Genomic DNA, 19,617 nt, shown 5'->3' with positions numbered 1-19,617 from the left:
ACATGTTCAATAGGCGACAAACATTTGTAGTAGGTTTACAGAAATATCTTCTGGCTGGCCTTCTTTCTCTTTCAGAACCATGGTCAGCTCAAGTCACATGTGGCATTCTATTTGCCTCGGAAAACGAAATTAGGATGTGGTGATGGGGTAAACCCGAGTAAAAAGCATTCCAGGTAGTATGGTCGGAGAAGTTGGGCTTCCAAAATTAAATCAATAATCAATAAAGGACAGCAAAGCTGTTGTTTTGTTCATAGTACCTCTTATAAATATCCTTTAATAGCTGTGCTTTCCACAAGCAAACAACACTTTAAATTTGTTCTGTTCAGCGTTGCAACCGCTACATATAACATTGATTTTAGACGTACTCTTACAACTGTGTCTTGTAAAATAAACATGTTATCACAGCTTGGTGTTGCTGATGCGAGGCGTTAATTGCCATGTTGGATCCGACAATCGGACTTAAAAAATGTATCCGACTTTCCGATCAGAAACTCCGACTATGGCGATTTTTTTCCCGGTCGGAAACCGTGATTTCCGAGTTGAAATGCAACATTAGTTCTGCATCTTCACTAAATGATTTTATAGTGCGCATATGTTGTACTTATATTGTACATTTAAAGTAAGTTTAATATCACCTAATGGTGGGTAGTTAAGTATGCAAAAGCTTAATAAACATAGACCAACCAACAGGTTTCCCTGGACTGAATTTAAGAGTGTGGATGACGGGGAGAACGACAAAAGTACCAAGTGGGTTCTTCCCCCTCTTCCGCACCCTTCAGCCGTGTATTCCTTTCCCCTTTTAACACGCATTTTGATTGGCTCTCCCAAACGCTTGTAGCCAATCAGCCTTCGCCTGCCATGGAGGAAGGAATAAATGCAAGATGGCTCCTCATATAAGAACAGTCTTCTCGGTAGCCTTCAGCGAGCAACAAAATAACTCTCTAATCCTTATTAGATTAAAATTTTTATCCGCGAAGAGTTCTGAAGGGTAAACCGGGCTCTGGCTTGGCGACGTTAGACCTCGTTTTGCGCGGACACAGAGCGCAGGGACAGCGGGGACGGGCTTTGAGGACATGGTTGTGAGAGCTCGGAGTGAACCGTTGGATTAAGTGAGGATCACGGAGCCCCGGCAGGGCCTGAGTTAGCCTGCTAGCAGCTAACCAGCTAATGACTTCGCCTGCTGTCTCCTGCCGCGTCGGAACCTCCGGAGAGAAGAAGGGATACAACTAGTGTTGGATGTGGGAAGTTGGAGCTCCTGTAACGAACGACGATGGCCGTGTCAAGGTGAGCTGGGCCCTGGCGGCTCTTTTTTTTTTTTTTTTCAACCGGTGTTTCTACAATAATTCCCCCCCGCAGCTAGCCGACATGCTAACCGCCGCTAGCTTTCAGGGTTAGCATGATGGCCGACTAACGTTTGCCACCAAACCGGGACTCCGTCCTGCTGCCTTTACGGATAATTTGCTTTTAACACTAACTTGTCCCTGTTCTTTAAAGTTTACAGCTGTCGCGAAACGATTTATTTATTTATTTATTTATTTTAAATTGGTATCGGCTTTTATCATTAATCGGGTCTGTGTCTGTTGTAGTAAAGAAGAAGTGTTATTTGGAAAGTTGCGTGGGTAAATGGGGATTGGGAAACGCAGCATCCGCTCATTATTAGAGCCTTTATCCGCGTGTGATCAACCCCCGAGCACTGTTGTTGTGTTTATGCGACTTTTCTGGGACTAACCTAAAGGAGATTAAATAAACAGGTGTTTGCAGCCTGGCCTTGGGTTATAGTTGGCCAACTTTTGTTTCTAAGTTGATGTGTTCATTTGTTACATTTAAGGCAGGGATCTAGCTCCCCCCCATGCAACGATCTGAGCACTAATAAGGTCCAAAGCTGTTATAACCCGTCTAAAATCCGTGCTGTTTATATTCCTGAGCTTCTGAATCAGCCGTGTGGGCAAAGGTTTTAAGGGCATTTTTATGTGGAAAAACAGCCTAGAGCATCTGTAGGAGCATTAAAAATAACTATATGAAGATGTTATGTGTTGGTTTTAAAAAATAAATGGACGCAAACAGGAATTTAAGAGTAATGAAGATTTTTTTTTTTTTTACATCAAAACCCTTTTTTGAAAAGCTGTAGTCACAAAAATGTCTTTGATTATTTACCGATGTCTGATTTTTAAATGCTGTCTTTTTTATAGTGGTTAGGATGAATATTTATCCTTTGTTATCCAGCCTAAAGGTCATGTTTATTACAGCAGAATTTGGGGTTTTCATTTTTTTTTTTTTTTTTTTTTTTTTAAATGGCAATAAGAGAATGTTCTGCCCCAGAATGTAAAGGTCTAATTTCATCCTTTTTGTGTGTGTGTGTGTGTGAAGGCTCTAAATTAATTCTGGTTCTGACCACAGGGAATATTTAAACTTTTAATGCAAATCAACCTTCAAAACCCTTAAATAACTGGATTTTTGAAATTGTATGCCGATTGCAAACCGTCAGCTGGACGTGTTGCTTGTGTACATCGTGTACATTTCTCATTTTATTCTTTTTAACTTTACATATACGCGCTGTTTCAAGGCGTAGTAATGTTCTTGGCGCAGTTTTCCTAGTTCTGATAAATCCAGGGGGTCTTCAGATGAATTAAACACCACCTACCTGGACCAAAGCCACGTCACTAACAGGAGTCATTGGATGGGGACGAGGTGATAAGTGTTAATTTGGGTGTTTTTTACCGAAAGTGTAACCTGCAATAGAAGAAAAAAAAAAAATTTTTTAGGAGAGTAACCAGCAGCCACAGACTCGTTGAGGGCAGCGTACATATTGTTTTTTTTTTTTATTGCTTTGTTGATTTGGTTTGTTTTTTTCTCGCTAACTTCCAGACTGGACCGTTTGTTTATTTTGCTCGACACCGGAACAACGCCAGTGACCAGGAAAGCGGCGGCCCAGCAGCTTGGAGAAGTGGTGAAACTACATCCACATGAACTCAATAACCTTTTGACAAAGGTTTGGATTTGTTTGTTTTCTACCAATTTTTTTATTTTATTTTATATGAATCCTGACAGATAAACTGGAAATTTGGTGACGGGTAGAATGTTTTCTCTAAAATATATATAGATTTTTACATCATGCAATCCTGCTAAGCAGACGATTAGACGTTGTTCACATTTTCTCCATGTTGCAAACACAAACTGAACAAGTTTGTTTTTTTTTTTTGTTTTTTTTTTTTTTATTAATTAGGATTACATGGAATAGAGAACACACAACAAAGTATAACTGAAATGGAAGAAAAGTCATGACATTAATAGCAACAAAAAAAGATCTGAAAAGTGTGGCGTGCTTTGCATTCAGTCCTCCTGAGTCGGTACGTTGTAGACTGAACTCCAGCTGCCGACAGTCTGTTGGAGTTTATCTCCACCAGCTCTGCTGATCTAGAGCCTCACACTTCCTGTTACCGAACAGCCAATCAGATTTAGAGCGTCTGCGCTCATCAGGTTCTCCGATCTTTACTGTTGCTTCACGGGTGGATGTAGGTCAGCGTGGACGTGAATAATCACCCCGCTGAAAGGTGAAGCTCCAGTCTGGAGCCGTTCGCTGCATCCCGGCCGGTTTTTCTCCCAGGGAGCACTGCAAAAACTGATCTAAAAATAAGTCAAATTATCTTGAAATTAGTATATTTGTCCTTAATTTGAGCAGGTAAATAAGATTATCTGCCAATGTAATAAGTATTTTGACCCCTAAAATAAGATAATTAGACATCCTGCACTTGAAATAAGATGATGGAGATGAGTTGTTCTTATTTTAAGTGCAAAAATCTTGTTCCATTGGCGAATCATCTTATTTACCTGCTCAAATCAAGGACAAATACACAAATTTTAAGAACATTTAACTTATTTTAAGTTTCGTTTTTGCAGTGAGACGCTGCGTCCGTCTTCCTGTCGGCTCCGACTCGCTTTCTGCTCCCCGCTGGGGGGCGGAGGCGTCAGGCCGCACGGACGCCAGGATGCTTCAGCAACCAGGATGCTTCAGCGCGCCGTTATCAGGGTGGTGTGCTGCTGTAGTCTTGGGCCGCAGCATGTCGACCACATGGTTAAGTTTTTTTGCTTTTGCTTTTGTCATGGCTGCTTCTCTGAATAGAGCTCCTCGTGTCTGACTACAATGGACAATTGTCCTTCCATTTCGCAGTTATGCGCCACTTTTGATTCGTCTGCCACACGGAATCCCAGTTATTTATCACTAGGTCAAGAGGCAACGTCTCGTAAAGTTTGTTCGAATCTGTCAGGGAAGCGTGTTTTCATTTTTTTTGCTCTAAGCAGCCGCCACAGAGACGGTTTCCTCCCCCAGGCTGTCTCTCTGATGAACGGTCAGAGGACACAGAGATTTTGAGGCTTATTTGCACCAATCCAACCATCTATATCTCTGTTATTGAGAATCTGTGCGCATCCAATTCCTTGTTGTTTGAAGCTACCTGGTTCTGATTAAACTTTTATCGATTAACTCCAATCCGTGGACGTAAGGTGAAAAGCTTGGCGTTTTAATTGAGTTTAATTCCTGGTTCCAAGGTGCTGGCCTATCTACGGAGTCCCAGCTGGGACACTCGAATAGCAGCCGGCCAGGCCGTGGAGGCCATCGTGAGAAATATTCCTGAGTGGAACCCGGCTCCAAAGCCAAAGGAAGGTGAGAAACTCCACCCAGATCCTTCCCAGAATGCTGTGTTTTTGCTTTTATTTAGTTTTTTTTACTAGTTATGGTGGAGCAGTAGTGCTGACAGGCTTTTGAACATCTTGTAGAATTGTATTTTGAGCAGTGGTCCCAATTGAAAATTAAGTTGCAACAAGTTTACCGTTTGTGTAGAACAAGATTAAAGCATGAGATCTGCTATTGTGTCACAAACAATGTGAATTCTGACAAAGATGGCCGACAAATGTCACAATAACTCCTGTTTCTTGGGACTTAAAACATTTGGGTAGGCAGATATAATTCTATTAATTTATTTATTTGGTGGAGAGCAATCCCTTTGTCATTTCAGAAGCACTAATCTGGACGTTTCCTGGTGTGTTTTATGATAGTTGAAGAGAAAATGTCATGTGCCATGGGACTTTTTGCATCCCCCGCAGAGTCCCGTGACGACCTGTCTCCGGAGGACTCGTCCTGCGACCGCCTGAATTTCTACCATTTCGACATCTCCCGCCTGCTCAGACACGGAGCCTCGTTGCTCGGATCCGCGGGAGCCGAGTTTGAGCTGCAGGACGACAAAACCGGTTTGTACAGACGTGTTCATAACTGTGGTCTTAGTTTTCATCTGCAGTGTCCTTGATTTCACTTTCCTTCAAAAGGGAAATCATATACCTGATGTCTTAAAAGCATCATTTTTGAAATGCCACGTCCCTTCTATAGAGAAAACGAACACCTTTATCCCTCAGCGACCAACCAGGCCACTCTCTGGGATTTGAATATGGAAAGCTGCCGTCTCTTATCTCACGCTGGACCTTTTGCTTTGCGACTTCCTGTCTGGAGCTTGTTTTAAGTCACTCGCCGCTTCCTTGTGATCAGATCCTATTTCACATAATTATTTCTGGTTAAGAGCAAATATGATCAACAACAATAAGACAAACCTTAACTTCCTTAATTGGCGCTATATAAATAAAATTGAATTGAATAGGGTAAAAAACAATAAGTAGAGGACAATTCAGCCCTGTTTTGGAGAAATGTTTTATTCACATGTCACTTCCTTGTTTGGCAAAACGGTAGACTGCATAACGCAAATGGTATATGGGAAGTGTATGACTTTGATTCAGCCGTGCACATTGTGTAGCCTTCTGCTTCCATTTGCTGACGATGCAGTGACATTTTCCTACTGAGGGACAAATGAAGAATCATTGTAAATTAAAATAGTGTTTCACCACAAACATTGATCTGCCGCAGGCGGGACATATTTTGCCAGCCTAAACAAAGGATCTGGTCCATGCAGATATATTCACCAGCAGCCCTGTGGGATTTCTGCCTCTCTTTGATTCTGCGTTGTCTGTATATTTCCTGTAGTGACCATCGACCAGAGCAGCAGGGTAGTTTGCAGCGGGCTCCTACTTCTCTGTGCTCTAACTGTCCGCACCGTAACCCGTGTTGTTATTATCCATGTTGGCCTCTATAACAGCTTCACGACTAATGGAGGAGTAACAGGGAGCTTCCTCATTTGACTGTCCGTGTCCTGGAAGCTAATATTTAATCGGATGTTTAATCGGTTAGCTTATGTCGCCCAGGACGTTTAGCATTTCACTGTTGCAGATACAGGAGCTTTACTGACCTTATTTTTTGTGCTGGTCAGTGTCGTAGCGTTAGCGCATAGTGTAGCGAGCCTGTGTTTTGTTTCTCTGCTCCGTCTGCCCTGCATGGAAGTTCCTCCGAAGAAGACTTCTGCGTTTGTCTCAGCGATTAAAAGGGGTCTGGTGTTTTTATTTCTGGTTGAACTCGACATGTTGGAGTTTAAAGCTCCAGCAGCTGTTGATATGAGCGGCTGCAGGGAGGCCGAGTGTCTCTGTTGTTGTTGATCTGGTCAGTTCACATCAATGTTGTTTTTATTTTTTTTGTCGTATTGATCTCTATTATTTTGGCAACCCAGACACACACTGCAAGAATTGAACTAAAAGTAGGTAAAATCCTCTTGAAATTAGTGTATTTTTCATTGATTTAAGCTGGTAAATCCAACTATTTGCCAATGGAATGAGATTTTTGCACTTAAAATAACAACAATTCATCTCCATTGTCTTATTTCAAGTGCAGGATGTCTCATTATCTTATTTTAGGGGTAGAAATTCTAATTCCATTGGCAAATAGTCTTATTTAGCTGCTCAGATCAAGGAAAAAAAATACTAATTTTAAGAAAATTTTACTTACTTTTAGTTCCCTTTTTGCAGTGCATTGCTTTATCTCCCAACACTGTTGCTCATCTACATTCCTTCCTCCAACCTTTTATTTTCCTTTGGTCAGGTGAGATGGATCCCAAGGAGCGTCTTGCCCGCCAGAGGAAGCTGCTGCAGAAGAAGCTGGGCCTGGATATGGGCGCCGCTATCGGAATGGACACGGACGAGCTGTTCAACGACGAGGACCTGGACTATTCATGCCATCCAAGCAGCTTTAAAGCTCCAGGCTACAAAGCTGCTGCTGGCTGCAGCTCGCGCAACCATGTGGTCAGTCTTGATTTGGTGTTTTGCTATACGAGTCGTTTGGCCTCTGGTTTACGAACTCGAGGGGGAAAAAAAACATCAAATGCTGCTTCCTCAGTCTGACGTATTGGTCAACCGCGCTGCGGCTTATAGCAGTTGTTAATAAAACACCCGCCTGGAATCTGAGATGCATCTGTTTTTGGTCTCTTTCTCAATGGATCTGAACGAGAGTTGAGGTGTGGACCCCTAAAGTCTCCCACATACTCAGCATACTGTCCACATCCTGTCAGCATGGTGGACTCCGCTCTGACTCTCTCTGGATTTTTTACCCTTCATAGTCCAGCGTACTGTTCCTACATTTCTTGAGGCAAATTCCTACATTTCCCAGACTTCCTGCCAGTGGGACGAAGCGGCAGAACGGATATTAAAATGTGTGATTAGCTAGCTGAGCACCTAGAGCTGTTTCTTTTCCAGCAGGCTCCACCTGTCAGTGAGAACAGAGGGACTGTGATGCTGCGTCCTGCGGATCGCCTGCTTGAAGCAGCTCAGTGTATCAAGCTCGGTGTCTGATATAAAATAGTTTGATGTAAAGACAATTTACAGTGTGACACGTACCTGTATGCGCAGAGTACGCCTTGCGTTCCCATGGACCTGCGCAGAGGGAAGTACACCTGAGTATGTGCGGGCCTTTACATGAATTCCATTTCTAGTTTAAACATTTCAGTCAGGCACACTTGTAGACAGCTCAGGGGTCCGATCAGGTAGTGACACAGTTTACCGTAATGCTTGGAATATCCATATTCAGAGCATTTTGACCAATTTTGAGCGCATTGTACCACATAGAATCAACCAGGAAGCAAAACGGTAATCCTATATAAGGCGCACAATAAATTTTTGAGAAGATTTAAGGATTTTAAGTGTGCCTCATAGTCCAAAAAATATGATATTTGCAGTAGTATTGCTGAAAGTAGCATTAATTGTATTAACTATGATGAACCCAAATGTTTCTGGACGCTTGGCTTATTTATCTCTTTACAAAACGCTCTCCATCAGCCGTAGCATCTCAGCCCCTTAAAATGTACGGCCGGTGAGGCTTTCAAGCAAAACCTTAAGAGATTAAAGTTTTACACACAGCGAGACCACAATGACTGCATCTGTAGGGGCGCGCTAGTTTGTGGCACATTTTTTACCTTTCCATGTAATGTGCGCTCACTCATGAAATACACGAGTGACGATGATAATATTACCAGGATGTTTTTAGTTTTCCTGTTTTCAGATATTGTGCCGCACCAATTTGCAGACTTTCAATGAGAGTTTTTCTTTTATAAACGGTTGCATCCTCTAACTCATTACAACACTTGTGATAATTAACCCACTGATAATTAACCACGTGTGAAACCATTGGGAAAGGTGCGTTCGGGGTGATTTCCATTGTAGGTTTTCCCATAATGCAACATGGTATCCGAAATACGGGGCTAAACACAAAGGCACACCATTATTATTGTTGTTGTTGTTGTTGTTGTTGTTTTTATTTTATTCATATTTTTTTTATTTATTTATTATTATTATTATTATTATTATTATTATTATTATTATTATTATTATTATTATTTTATTTGTTGTTGTTGTTTATTGAAGAGAGACTCCTGATTGGCTTTCTCTCATACTGCACCAGTCTTTTTAATATAAACACCAAAGCATGCGTAACATCAGTGGATAGCTAACCTAGCTGTCTCTTCACGTCTCCCTGCGTTCTTAACGGCGTTTTGCTGCCGCTGGGCGTCTGTTTCAGACCATTCAGGCGGCCGAACTGATCGACTCGGAGTTCCGGCCTGGTATGAGCAGCCGGCAGAAGAACAAAGCCAAAAGAATGGCCAAACTAGTGGCGAAGCACAAATCCAGAGACGCGGATCCCAACGAGAAGAGGTGGGACTGCGAACACGTCTGCGGTGTGAGGCGGCTCAGTAAGACCTAAAGCAGCCGTGCTAATGAATAAACGCTCGTCCTGTTTCCTTCCATCTCAGCAACGACGGCTGCGAAGGCGAACCCGAGGAGAAGCGGAGAAAAACGACCAACGTGGTCATTGACCAGCCAGCAACAGAACACAAGGTCTTAATTGACAACGTCCCAGATAACTCGGGTCTCTTAGAGGAGGTATGGAGCTATAAATGAGCACCTTATATGATTCATAGTTGTTGTTCACTATAATTTTAATTGTAATAAATGCTTTGTCTTCAGTCTCATGAGTGGCCTCTGGAGAGCTTCTGTGAGGAGCTTTGTAACGACCTCTTCAATCCATCTTGGGAGGTAAAAAAACATTTAGTGTTATCATCACGTCTTGTAGCATTAGTCTTAGACTTCCAGCGTATTTTCCTGGGATGTTTTAGCAAAAAATTAGGAAAGCGATGCATCTCCACCCTTTTTCTTGTCGGACAGTAGGAAAAAAAACATGTACGCTCGCACAAAGCCATCGTTAAACGTACAAATACATCCGACCTAAGACACAGAATGCGTTTAAAGACACATTATATTGCAGAATCGATTACATAGATAATGGAGAGCTGCTAAAAACTGTCAGAGTATGAGGTTTCACTCTGTGTCACTACGAGTAGCAGCCGAAGTCGGTGCACGATCCTGTTGCACCCACTTTCCAACTCGTAATACCGACTTTAGGGGCCGTCCCAGTTACATCTTCCGACCCGGAGGTTGAGAATTACCGAGGACGAATGGAACGCACCATGAGGCCTCATTTTGTTGGAGAACCTCTGGGAACAAATTAAGGGAGGCCACAAGCAAAGTTTTTGGCCGTCGTGTGAAACCATTGGGAAAGGTGCGTTCGGGGTGATTTACTGTGTAGGTTTTCCCATAATGCAACATGGTATCGGAAATATGGGGCTAAACACAAAGGAACACAGTTGATGTTTTTATTTTATTCATTGATATTTTATTTATTATTATTATTATTTTGATTTTATTTGTTGTTTATTGAAGAGAGACTTTATTTGTCACAGAGGCTCCCCTAATAAAAGCAGAATTTAGGGGTTGTAACAACAAGTGCAAGGTCAAGGGAAGTGAAAACTTTGAGAGGCTTTGTAATGGAACAATGATTTTAAAAATGGATTTCTAAAAAACATTATTGTATTTAGCAGCAATAAAAAAAAATTATTATTTTTTTTTTTTTTTGTGTGACTTTAGGTCCGTCATGGTGCGGGCACAGGACTCAGGGAAATCCTGAAGTCTCACGGCGCTGGAGGTGGGAAGCTGGTTGGAAGCACTGCACAACAGGCATGTCTGAGTCACACAGGAAGAGTTTTTATTTTTTTATTTTATTTTTGTTCTTCCATCAAACTATTGCCAAAACTTTAATCTCATCAGTTGTCTTCCTGTCTTGGATCAGATGCTGCGGCAGCATCAGGAGTGGATAGAGGACCTGGTGATCCGTCTCCTCTGCGTCTTCGCTTTGGACCGCTTTGGGGACTTTGTTTCTGACGAGGTGACGTTCTCAAGTTTCTAACGAAGAGACGCCACATGTGACCGCACGGCACGCAGCCCACCGCATCTGCCCCTCGTCCTGATTTGTTTGTGGTCTGGCTCCTTCTGTCTCAATAGGTGGTGGCTCCTGTCAGAGAAACGTGTGCGCAGACGCTCGGCGTGGCTCTCCTTCACATGAGTGAGAGCAGCGTTTCCATGACAGTAGACGTCCTCCTGAAGCTGCTGAAGGAGGACCAATGGGAGGTCCGGCACGGAGGCCTTCTGGGCATCAAATATGCCTTGGCTGTCCGACAGGTACTGAATTTCTCCTTTCTGTATGTGTCGGTGTGACGTCAGATACCCTTAACAGTGAAATTGCCTATGCATAGCATTAATATAATGCCGTGTTTTTTGGATTATAAGTAGCACTTTTTTTTTTTTTTTTTTTTTCATTGTTCTGCCGATCCTGCGACTTGTATATCAAATTTAAATGGTAATTTATATTGACCAGCATGAAACAAGGCAAATTTACTCGTATAGCACATTTCAGTACAAAGGCAAATGCAAAGTGTTTTACATGATTAAAAAATAGGAAAATAAAACAGAATAAAAGCAAGAAGTAATACAATGTAGAAACAAAATAAAACATGGGAGAAGAGAAACTAAAAGAAAATATTATAAGGCAAGGCAAACTTATTTGTATAGCACAATTCAGTACAAAGACAATGCAAAGTGCTTTACATGATTAAAATATAGCATATTAAAACAATAAAAGCAAGTAGGAATAAAATGTAGATAGGAAAAAAAAGAACAAAAAAGTGGTGATTCAGTTAACTAGAACAGTTGAAGGCAATCCTAAACAAATGTGTTTTTAATCTTGATTTAAAGGAACTCAGGCTTTCCGCAACTTTACAATTTTCTGGAAGTTTGTTCCAGATAAGTGGGGCAAAGGAACTAAATGCTGCTTCTCCTTGTTTAGTTCTGGTTCTAAGGGAGTAAGCATGACTGCGGAAACTGCACCACTTAAAAATTAATTTAAACATTAACTTATAACCAACAGAGACTGAACACATGTACATATGTTGTTTAACTGCTGCAGTCTGCATTCACACAGCAGAGCCCAGACTGAGACCCAGACCGTGACAGAACGCTGTTAAAGGGCTGTCTGTGAAGCTAACAGCAGCTAGCGCTAGTTTACAGCTCTGTTGTTCGGCCGGGTTACAACTTCACTGATGCACGTGAGCTTTATGTAGCGTAATAAATGCGCTGGTTAACATCTTGCTGGGTGCAGTGGCTAATGGCGAGCATACACTGTACGATATTTTCAATCGTTGTCCTCAGATTCAGCTCAAACTGAACGATGAAGCCTCAGGGTTTAAAAGTTCCCAGCTCTCTATATCTGTTCTTTCTGTACGACCCGACGCTCTGATGCGATCTGACTGCTCACACTGTACGTCTAAAAACCACGTAGGACTCAGCCCCGTGGACATATGGCACTACTCGGACTCGTCTATCCGGAAACCAAATGTAAACAGTAGAAGAAGAAAAAGACAGAAGTGTCGATTAAAAATGAGGCTCACTAGAATCAAACGTTTTGGCAATTCTACGAGTTGCTCCTCCGTAGTTTGACTCCATGTCACACCTACCGCTGCCATTCTTCTCTCCACTCCTATGTTTTCATCTGAGAAAAAGAAGAATTCCCTTGTTTGCACATGCTCAGTGCGTGAGGTTGGGGGAAATCAGCTCATAGCTCTGCTTCAACAGCAGGAGGCGCTCATGATCACCTCATGAGGCAAAACTGAATGTCAGACATGTTTGATTTTCATCAAACCGTACGATTCCTGATCAGGAGGTGGTCATGAAAGGCTAATCAGCCTTCGTTACCCTCTGGATGCCACATGACGCACGATGCAGCTGAAACTCGGCCTGATCCAAAAAATTCTCACCCGACTGAAGGATTGCATCAAAAAGGGCAAAAAAGATCGTACAGTTTTTATGTCTGGCTTTATTTACCCCATTCATCCTCCCAGGTATGATCCATGTTATTCAGCTGGTTGTTGATGCAGCTGTGCAATTTAATAAATTGGTTTACCAGATTAAATGAAATAAGATTGTGTGAAATAAATGTCTAAATAAATGTGCATAGTCTGGTGGGACTTGCATGTTTTCCTCTTTATGACGCATTTTTTTGACCGATGCGACTTATTGTCTGAAAAATACGGTAATAATCTACATTCTGATGTGGAACGCACATATACAGACCATAAAGTTCTGTTTCTTTTTCTCCTGAGTTCACACCCTTTTTATATCATCGACGATTTGTCCTTTTATTCCCCAGGATCTGATCTCTGTGCTGCTCCCCCGGGTGCTGCCTGCAATAACCGAGGGTCTACAGGACCTGGATGACGACGTCAGGGCTGTGGCTGCTGCTGCTCTCATTCCAGTGGTGGAAGGCTTGGTCCAGCTACTGCCCAACAAGGTGAGAAGGAAATCTGCGTCTCCGTCACAAGCTCAGAACAACAACAGGTGGCCTCACCCAGTTACGGCGTAACTGTATTCAGGGTGTTTGCGCAAGTCTTGAAAGTCTTAATAAGTATGGAATTTTGAAACACTGTTTTCCAGACCTTGAAAAGTCTTGAATTTTGTGTGAAAGTCTTAATAAAGTATGGGGGAAAAATGTATGGTAGAATTTTACAGTATGCTCAAAGGCATTGTGAAATGAGAAATAGGAAGGTAGGCTATAAAACTATAATTTTACTAGCTGGTCACGTACTGTATTAGCCTAATGGAATCAAACACTTGTTTGATGTGAAATTCATGTACTTGTGATTTTCATGTTTTGAAACGTTTTCATCAGTAAAAGCATAATTTACTGTGAACAATGCATTTGTTCATTGAATACTAGCCTATAAAAATTAACATTTCTAATAAACAGTTTGTACAATCTCAACCAATCAAGTAGGCACACAAGTATACAAGTACATAAAGTTAAGGTCTTGGGGGAAAAAAATATCAGTTTTAAAAAAAGTCTGGAATTTTAATTTGGAAAAAGAGCAAACACCCTGTGTATTGTTGTGTATGATATTAATAAAAGAATAAATGATGGATCGGCATCAATCATCGGTGCATCTCTAGTGACGACCTGCGTTACTCTGTGTGAGGCTTTGTTCAGGTGGTTTTAGTCTCATTTTGCTTTGGCGCAGGTACCTTTTATTGTGAACACCCTGTGGGATGCCCTGCTGGACTTGGACGATCTCACCGCTTCCACCAACAGCATCATGACTCTGTTGTCTCTGCTGCTGACCTTTCCTCACGTCCGGCAGTGCAGGTCAGGTCCAGAGGTTTTATATTAACTTTCTGCATCTCTGCACCTTGTGATGACGAGCTGTAGTTCAGATTTAGACACTCTTTTTATTGTTTTTTTTTTTATCCCCCCGTAGCATTGAGCAGTCTCTCACTGTCCTGGTTCCTCGAGTCTGGCCGTTCTTGAGACACACCATATCCTCAGTAAGAAAGGCGGCGCTGGAAACTCTTTACACGCTGCTGTCCAAAGCTGAAGAGGTAACTTTATCCACAAGCAGCCGGTCGTTATCTGATCCAGCCATGTAAATGTTAAACGGCCGCACTCTGATTAAAGCACAATGAGTGGAAGTTGTCGTTCACTGCAGCTTTTTTTTTTTTTTTGTGTGTCTGGTTTTCCTGCAGAGTTGTGCGGTCTGGATAAACCCCATATTACAAGATATGTTGCGACACATCTTCCAGTCCGCCATACTGGAGAGCAACGAGGAAATCCTCGAACTGATTCAAAAGGTTAGTTGTACACTGCAAAAAGGCAACTAAAAGTAACATTTTCTTGAAATCGGTGTATTTGTCCTTGATTTGAGCAGCTAAACAAGACTATTTGCCAAAGGAATGTGTGCTTTTACCCCTAAAATAAGATCATTAGATATCCTGCACTTGAAATAAGATGCTGGAGATGAAGGCCGTTTCTCAATTCACGTAAAGTCCGTTCCAGGTAAGAACACAGGAAGTACGGACTTGAGAACAGGAGCAGAACGTATCTCTAACAGAGGCGTACTCGTTTACAACTCGTCTGGACCTGCATTTCACCTCCTGTTATTAGTCTGTAGATGATACTAAATTATTACTTATATTGATCAGAAAATTAAGTAATTTTAAGAATAATGTGTTCATTGTTGAATGTATGAGGTAATATTTTGTGTTAAGTTATAATTTAAGTTCTTTAGGCTTTTTTTTCCACATACAAAACTATTTATACACTACACCCTATTGAAAACATTTTTAAAACAATAGTATTTTTAATATCTAAAAAAATATCTTATAAAAAAAAAGTGTGCCGCGGTGCATTCTGGGAATGCGGTCAGTCTGAAGGCACAAGTCTGCTCTGATGCATGCTGGGTAAAGAGGGCGGATTTGGTCCATTCTTGGTCTGGTGTTGTGCCGAGGCTGACGTGTCACGAGAACGCTCAGGTACGCATACTGAGAAACAGATGAATTGTTCTTATTTTAAGTGCAGAAATCTTATTCCATTAGCAAATAGTGATTTATGTTATTTAATGCTCAAATCAAGAAACAAATTCACTAATTTCAAGAAACTTGTACTTTTAGTTCACCACCTTCTGTGTTTTTACTAGGGCTGAATAATTTTGGAGGAAAATCTAATTGCAATTTTTATTTATTTATTTTTTTTCCTTATTGCGATTTAATGAGTTTTTTTTTGTTTTTTTTCTCCAGTTTAATTTATCATGTTTTAAAATGTATACAAACAACAAATCAATTTGTTTCCTCACCATGTGGATTAAAAGACCCACAGCATCTAAACTCAGGGCAGTAATGATTGCGTTCTGCCTACGAAATATTTCAACCAAAATTGCAATTTTGACTTTTCTCTGCATTAACCACAAGCAACAAAAATGGCCTCTAGATAAAGATGTTTGTAAACAAGGACTATTTTAAACATGAACTTTTAATGTTTCTATTGATCAGAATATTATTCAAGAGAACAGCTTTTAGTTGATTTGGACATCAATCCTTGTTGAACATAAAGTGCAACCAACAAGCAAGTCAATGTATTAAACTGATTGACCTGTACTTAATGCTTTGTATGATTATATAAACTCTAAAACAAGTAATAAAATTAGATTATCTCACTGCTGCAACTCTCTTCCCTTCCATGTGGAGGCAACCACACTTCAAACATTTTACCAACACCTAAAGGATGCGTCTAATTCACTAATTGTTACATAGCCAAAAATTGCAGACCTCTGCGATTTGGAAATTGCGGGGGGGTTTTCAAATCACGATTATATTGAAAATGCGATTAATTGTTCAGCCCTAGTTCTTACCCATCTTACCAAAAGGAGTACGCTGCTAAAAGGGGCCTCTGATCAGAAGTGTGGTTTCTGAAGTTGCTTGTGTGAATGTGATGCAGGTGTGGATGGAGCTGCTGTCTCAGGTGCCCCAGCAGTTCGTGGTTTCAGCCAGCTGTCCATGGATGGGTGCCTGGCTCTGTCTGATGATGCAGGCCTCTCACATCCCTATAGACCTGAACATGCTGCTGGAGGTGAAAGCCCGCTCCAAGGTACACGCGTCTTCCTCTGCAAACTCGCATGTTGTTCTTTTCCCCTCTGCTCTATCTCTGTGGCGGCGGCGGCCACCTCCCACACACAACAATGTGTTTCTGGTTAGCTGTGGGTGGACATGATTCATATCCTGTGTTTGAGATTTTGGGAGAGATGCAGTTTCAGGCCAGTCACTACATCACTAAACCATAACGATTTATTTAGCATGTTTGGACTAAAGTGTGTCTGAACCAAAGCTGCCGGAACATCTTTTGTTTAACGGAACGAGGAGCAGAAATGCAATTATTTTACAGTTTAGTTCTGAACTCATCCGCTGATAAATCGTTAAAGGCCCAGAAATAATTGCACATTAGTTGAATTGTTTTGCTTTTCCCGTGTGGAACATTCAACTCCAGTCCTTTTTGTGTACAGAGCCGGGCAAACAGGTTTGAGTCTGCAAGTTTTCTCTAGTCCATCCTGGTCAAAGTTAAACATGCAGGCTCAGATGTATACTTTATGATTTTAATATTTAAGTAAATGTGCCTTGGGAAGGTTCCACCTCGCTCGTTGGAGCCATCGGCAAGCTTGTGGAATATTTTTGGCTGGTTGTTTTTAAGACTTTTTGCAGAATTGGATAGGGCTGGGCGATAAATTGATTCATTTGAAATTACAGTGTTGTTAAGATTTTAATTTTTGGAAAAATCTGGATTTTATTTACCCAACACACTCACTGGGCTGGGCGTCCATGAAGAGAATAGCAGCGATGCTCAATATATGTTGTCAAAATATTGTAAAGGTGAAACTTTTTACCATAAAATGAGGCACTTTAATTTACTCATTTACTTGTTTTTGTTAAGTTAGTTTGAGTTTACACAAGTGAAGCTGGCTACCACTAGCAGCAAACATTTGGTTGTATTTTCATTGTTTACAACGACAGGGCGGCCATCTTGTTTTAGTAGCATGTTTCACAGCTTAGATTTAGTTGCACTTTGAATTCAGGTAAATTCCCAGACATAAAAGCAAGTTCTTGAAACAATTTCTTTCATTTCTTTATGTAAAACGAAAATGATTTAATCATGTTTAGTGTAATAAAATCTGAGATTTTATTTTGACAGCTTCAGTTCATTTTAGTTTGCTGATTTCCTGGCAGTGATGTGGCTCTAAAGCGCACGCCATAGTTCCAGAAGCTGAATGTTAATCATCTCCATCCTTCCCAGGACCAGTTTTAGTTTGTTGTTGATAAATTTATGGCGGGCTCTCCCGATGGTCAAAGTTTATCCATCATAGTATTGCGAGGTTAATAAAAAAACATTTCCCATTCGATGTTAACAGTACCAGCATGACACCACCATGCTTGTTAATTGGTAAACCTTGAATTCTAGTAATTATGACCAAAAGCATTTATGTTATCTATGTAGGCAGCTGCAGCCAATCAAGATCACGAGTATGACATAAGTACGGCTTAAACTGCATCGCCACATTAAGATTTAAATGTCGGGTATTTTACACTAGAAACGGGGAAAATCAAAGCATCGTTTTCACAATATTTTTATTTCTTTGTTTCCTTTTTGACCCCTGGGTGTATTTTTTTTATTTCTCCTGAGGTTTGTTTTAAGTTGTATGTTTTTATACTCCAGGATAAGACCGGCCTGAAGGCGCGACAAGGCTGCAATCAAGTGAAAGGAAACGGTGAAGCAGTACATCGCCCGGGGCCGAGACCGTAGCCGACCGATCCCTGACCAGGATTACTGGTGTTCCGTGCCCGACTCATGGCGGCCAAGTGAGTCTCCCAGGCTTTATTGTGATCATCCAGCTGACTTCTGGGTATTTCGTTTGACTTCTCTGTATGTCTCCATCAGGTTGCTGGGAGCTCTGTGCCGGTGCATCTGCGACCCTCAGCTCAACGCTGCGTCCCAGGAGATCCGGCCAGCCGAGTCTCTGGGCCAGCTGCTGCTCTTCCACCTCAACTCCAAATCGCCCTGCAGCGGGTCGCCGTGGCGCTGGTCCTTTGTGAGTGGGCTGCGCTGCAGAAGGTGAAAAACGGGGGGCGTTTCAGAGCGGAACCAGTCGGGTTGGTCCGCCGCGTCGCTAGCCTTAAATGTTTTTTTTTTTTTTTTTATCGTTGCCTCTCCTCAGGATTGCCAGGTGGTGTCGGCCATGGTGCAGCCCCGGCTTCCTGGCTGTTCTCAACCGAGCAGCTGTACTACGACAGAATCTCCATCCCTTCACGCGCATGCAGAACGAATGCAAGCAGCTCATCGCGCTGCTCGCCGAAGTTCACGTGGACCTCCAGGAACCGCCTCAAGCTGCAGCGTTTTTCACCATAGACCAAGCCAACGAGCTGGTAAGCCCACATTAGACACGTCTCCGTCATCCGGCACAAGAACAGCTTGAAAACGAACCGTCCGACAAATCCGCTCTTAGCGGATGATGTGGAGTTACGCCTTTCCCACAGGCCCTGAACCCTGCATGATCAATGTTTTTTAAAGAGGTCTAATCCGGATGCCTCAATGATAACTACAGGCCCTCATCTATTGAAAAGGAAGTGTATCAACGACTAGGGCTAGACGATAATTAAATAATCGATATATATATCGATCGATAGAAAGAAAAAAGGGTCAATAAAAAGTAGTGTTGTACCGATACCAGTATCTGACGGGGCCTCGATCCAGCACTAAAATAGTGGTATCGGTATCGGTGAGTACCAACAAATAGGCACCGATACCATTTTGATGTTTGTATGTCACTTGAACGCAGCCTTCTCTCTCCTGACTAGTATTATACATGTTATATAAGTTCATGAAAGTTGCACTATTTTTGCATTTGAGAGCCAAAACTCAGGGTTTAAAAGAGATTATTCAATTATTAATGTAATTTTACTGTATTACTGTTGCACTACTATTATACATGTTATAATTTCACGAATGTTGCACTATTTTGGCCTTGAGAGCCAAAAGTTTATTCAACTATTGTCACCCATTCCAGGTAGGCAATAAAAAAGTTCTACTACCCTAAGTAGTATGCAGTTCTTCATATTAGGGCTGGATGATTTAGAAAAAAAGCTGATCGATTTTAAAAAAAAAAAAAAAAAAAAAAAAAAAAAAAAAAAAAAAAAAAAAAAAAAAAAATTTAGGGAGCGCTGTTAGATGAAAACTTGCATCCTGGAACTTGATATCGCAGATCAAGAGTGGCGAGTAATTGTTTGAAGCCATGTTTTTTCAGCTGCAGACATGTCCATCACTACGAACGTTACTACTGCATGCGTGATGTCCTTATGCCGCTTGGACGCTTTGTCATTTAATCACAAAGAGGAGCCCAGTTTTAGCTGCTGTACCTGCTTCGTTTTGGAAGAACTTCCAGAAGATTCCTAAGAAGATGCGGAGTCGCGCGGGGCTGACACAGCTCGCGCTGCTGCGGT

The 19,617-nt window shown here is 41.6% G+C and overlaps 1 protein-coding gene across 1 annotated transcript; it reads left to right on the top strand.

The window, feature by feature from the left end:
* The first annotated feature begins 856 nt into the window (after positions 1-856).
* On the top strand, positions 857-18,672 carry btaf1 (BTAF1 RNA polymerase II, B-TFIID transcription factor-associated). Its single transcript, XM_036125937.1, is given in 26 exon segments — positions 857-1,284; positions 2,866-2,989; positions 4,546-4,660; positions 5,101-5,244; positions 6,971-7,170; positions 8,939-9,072; positions 9,171-9,300; positions 9,385-9,453; positions 10,342-10,431; positions 10,544-10,639; positions 10,756-10,932; positions 12,956-13,096; positions 13,821-13,945; positions 14,058-14,178; positions 14,323-14,427; positions 16,070-16,219; positions 17,837-17,878; positions 17,880-17,906; positions 17,908-17,942; positions 17,944-17,979; positions 18,059-18,171; positions 18,174-18,232; positions 18,336-18,374; positions 18,377-18,416; positions 18,419-18,543; positions 18,655-18,672. Coding segments are annotated over 26 exon segments (2,469 nt in total). The 5' UTR covers positions 857-1,270.
* The last annotated feature ends 945 nt before the right edge of the window (positions 18,673-19,617 follow it).

The sequence above is a fragment of the Fundulus heteroclitus genome, chromosome 22 (assembly GCF_011125445.2).
Source record: "Fundulus heteroclitus isolate FHET01 chromosome 22, MU-UCD_Fhet_4.1, whole genome shotgun sequence".
Classification (NCBI taxonomy): domain Eukaryota; kingdom Metazoa; phylum Chordata; class Actinopteri; order Cyprinodontiformes; family Fundulidae; genus Fundulus; species Fundulus heteroclitus.
The sequence above is the reverse complement of the archived record's forward strand: the minus strand, read 5'-3'. Positions and strand labels throughout refer to the sequence as shown.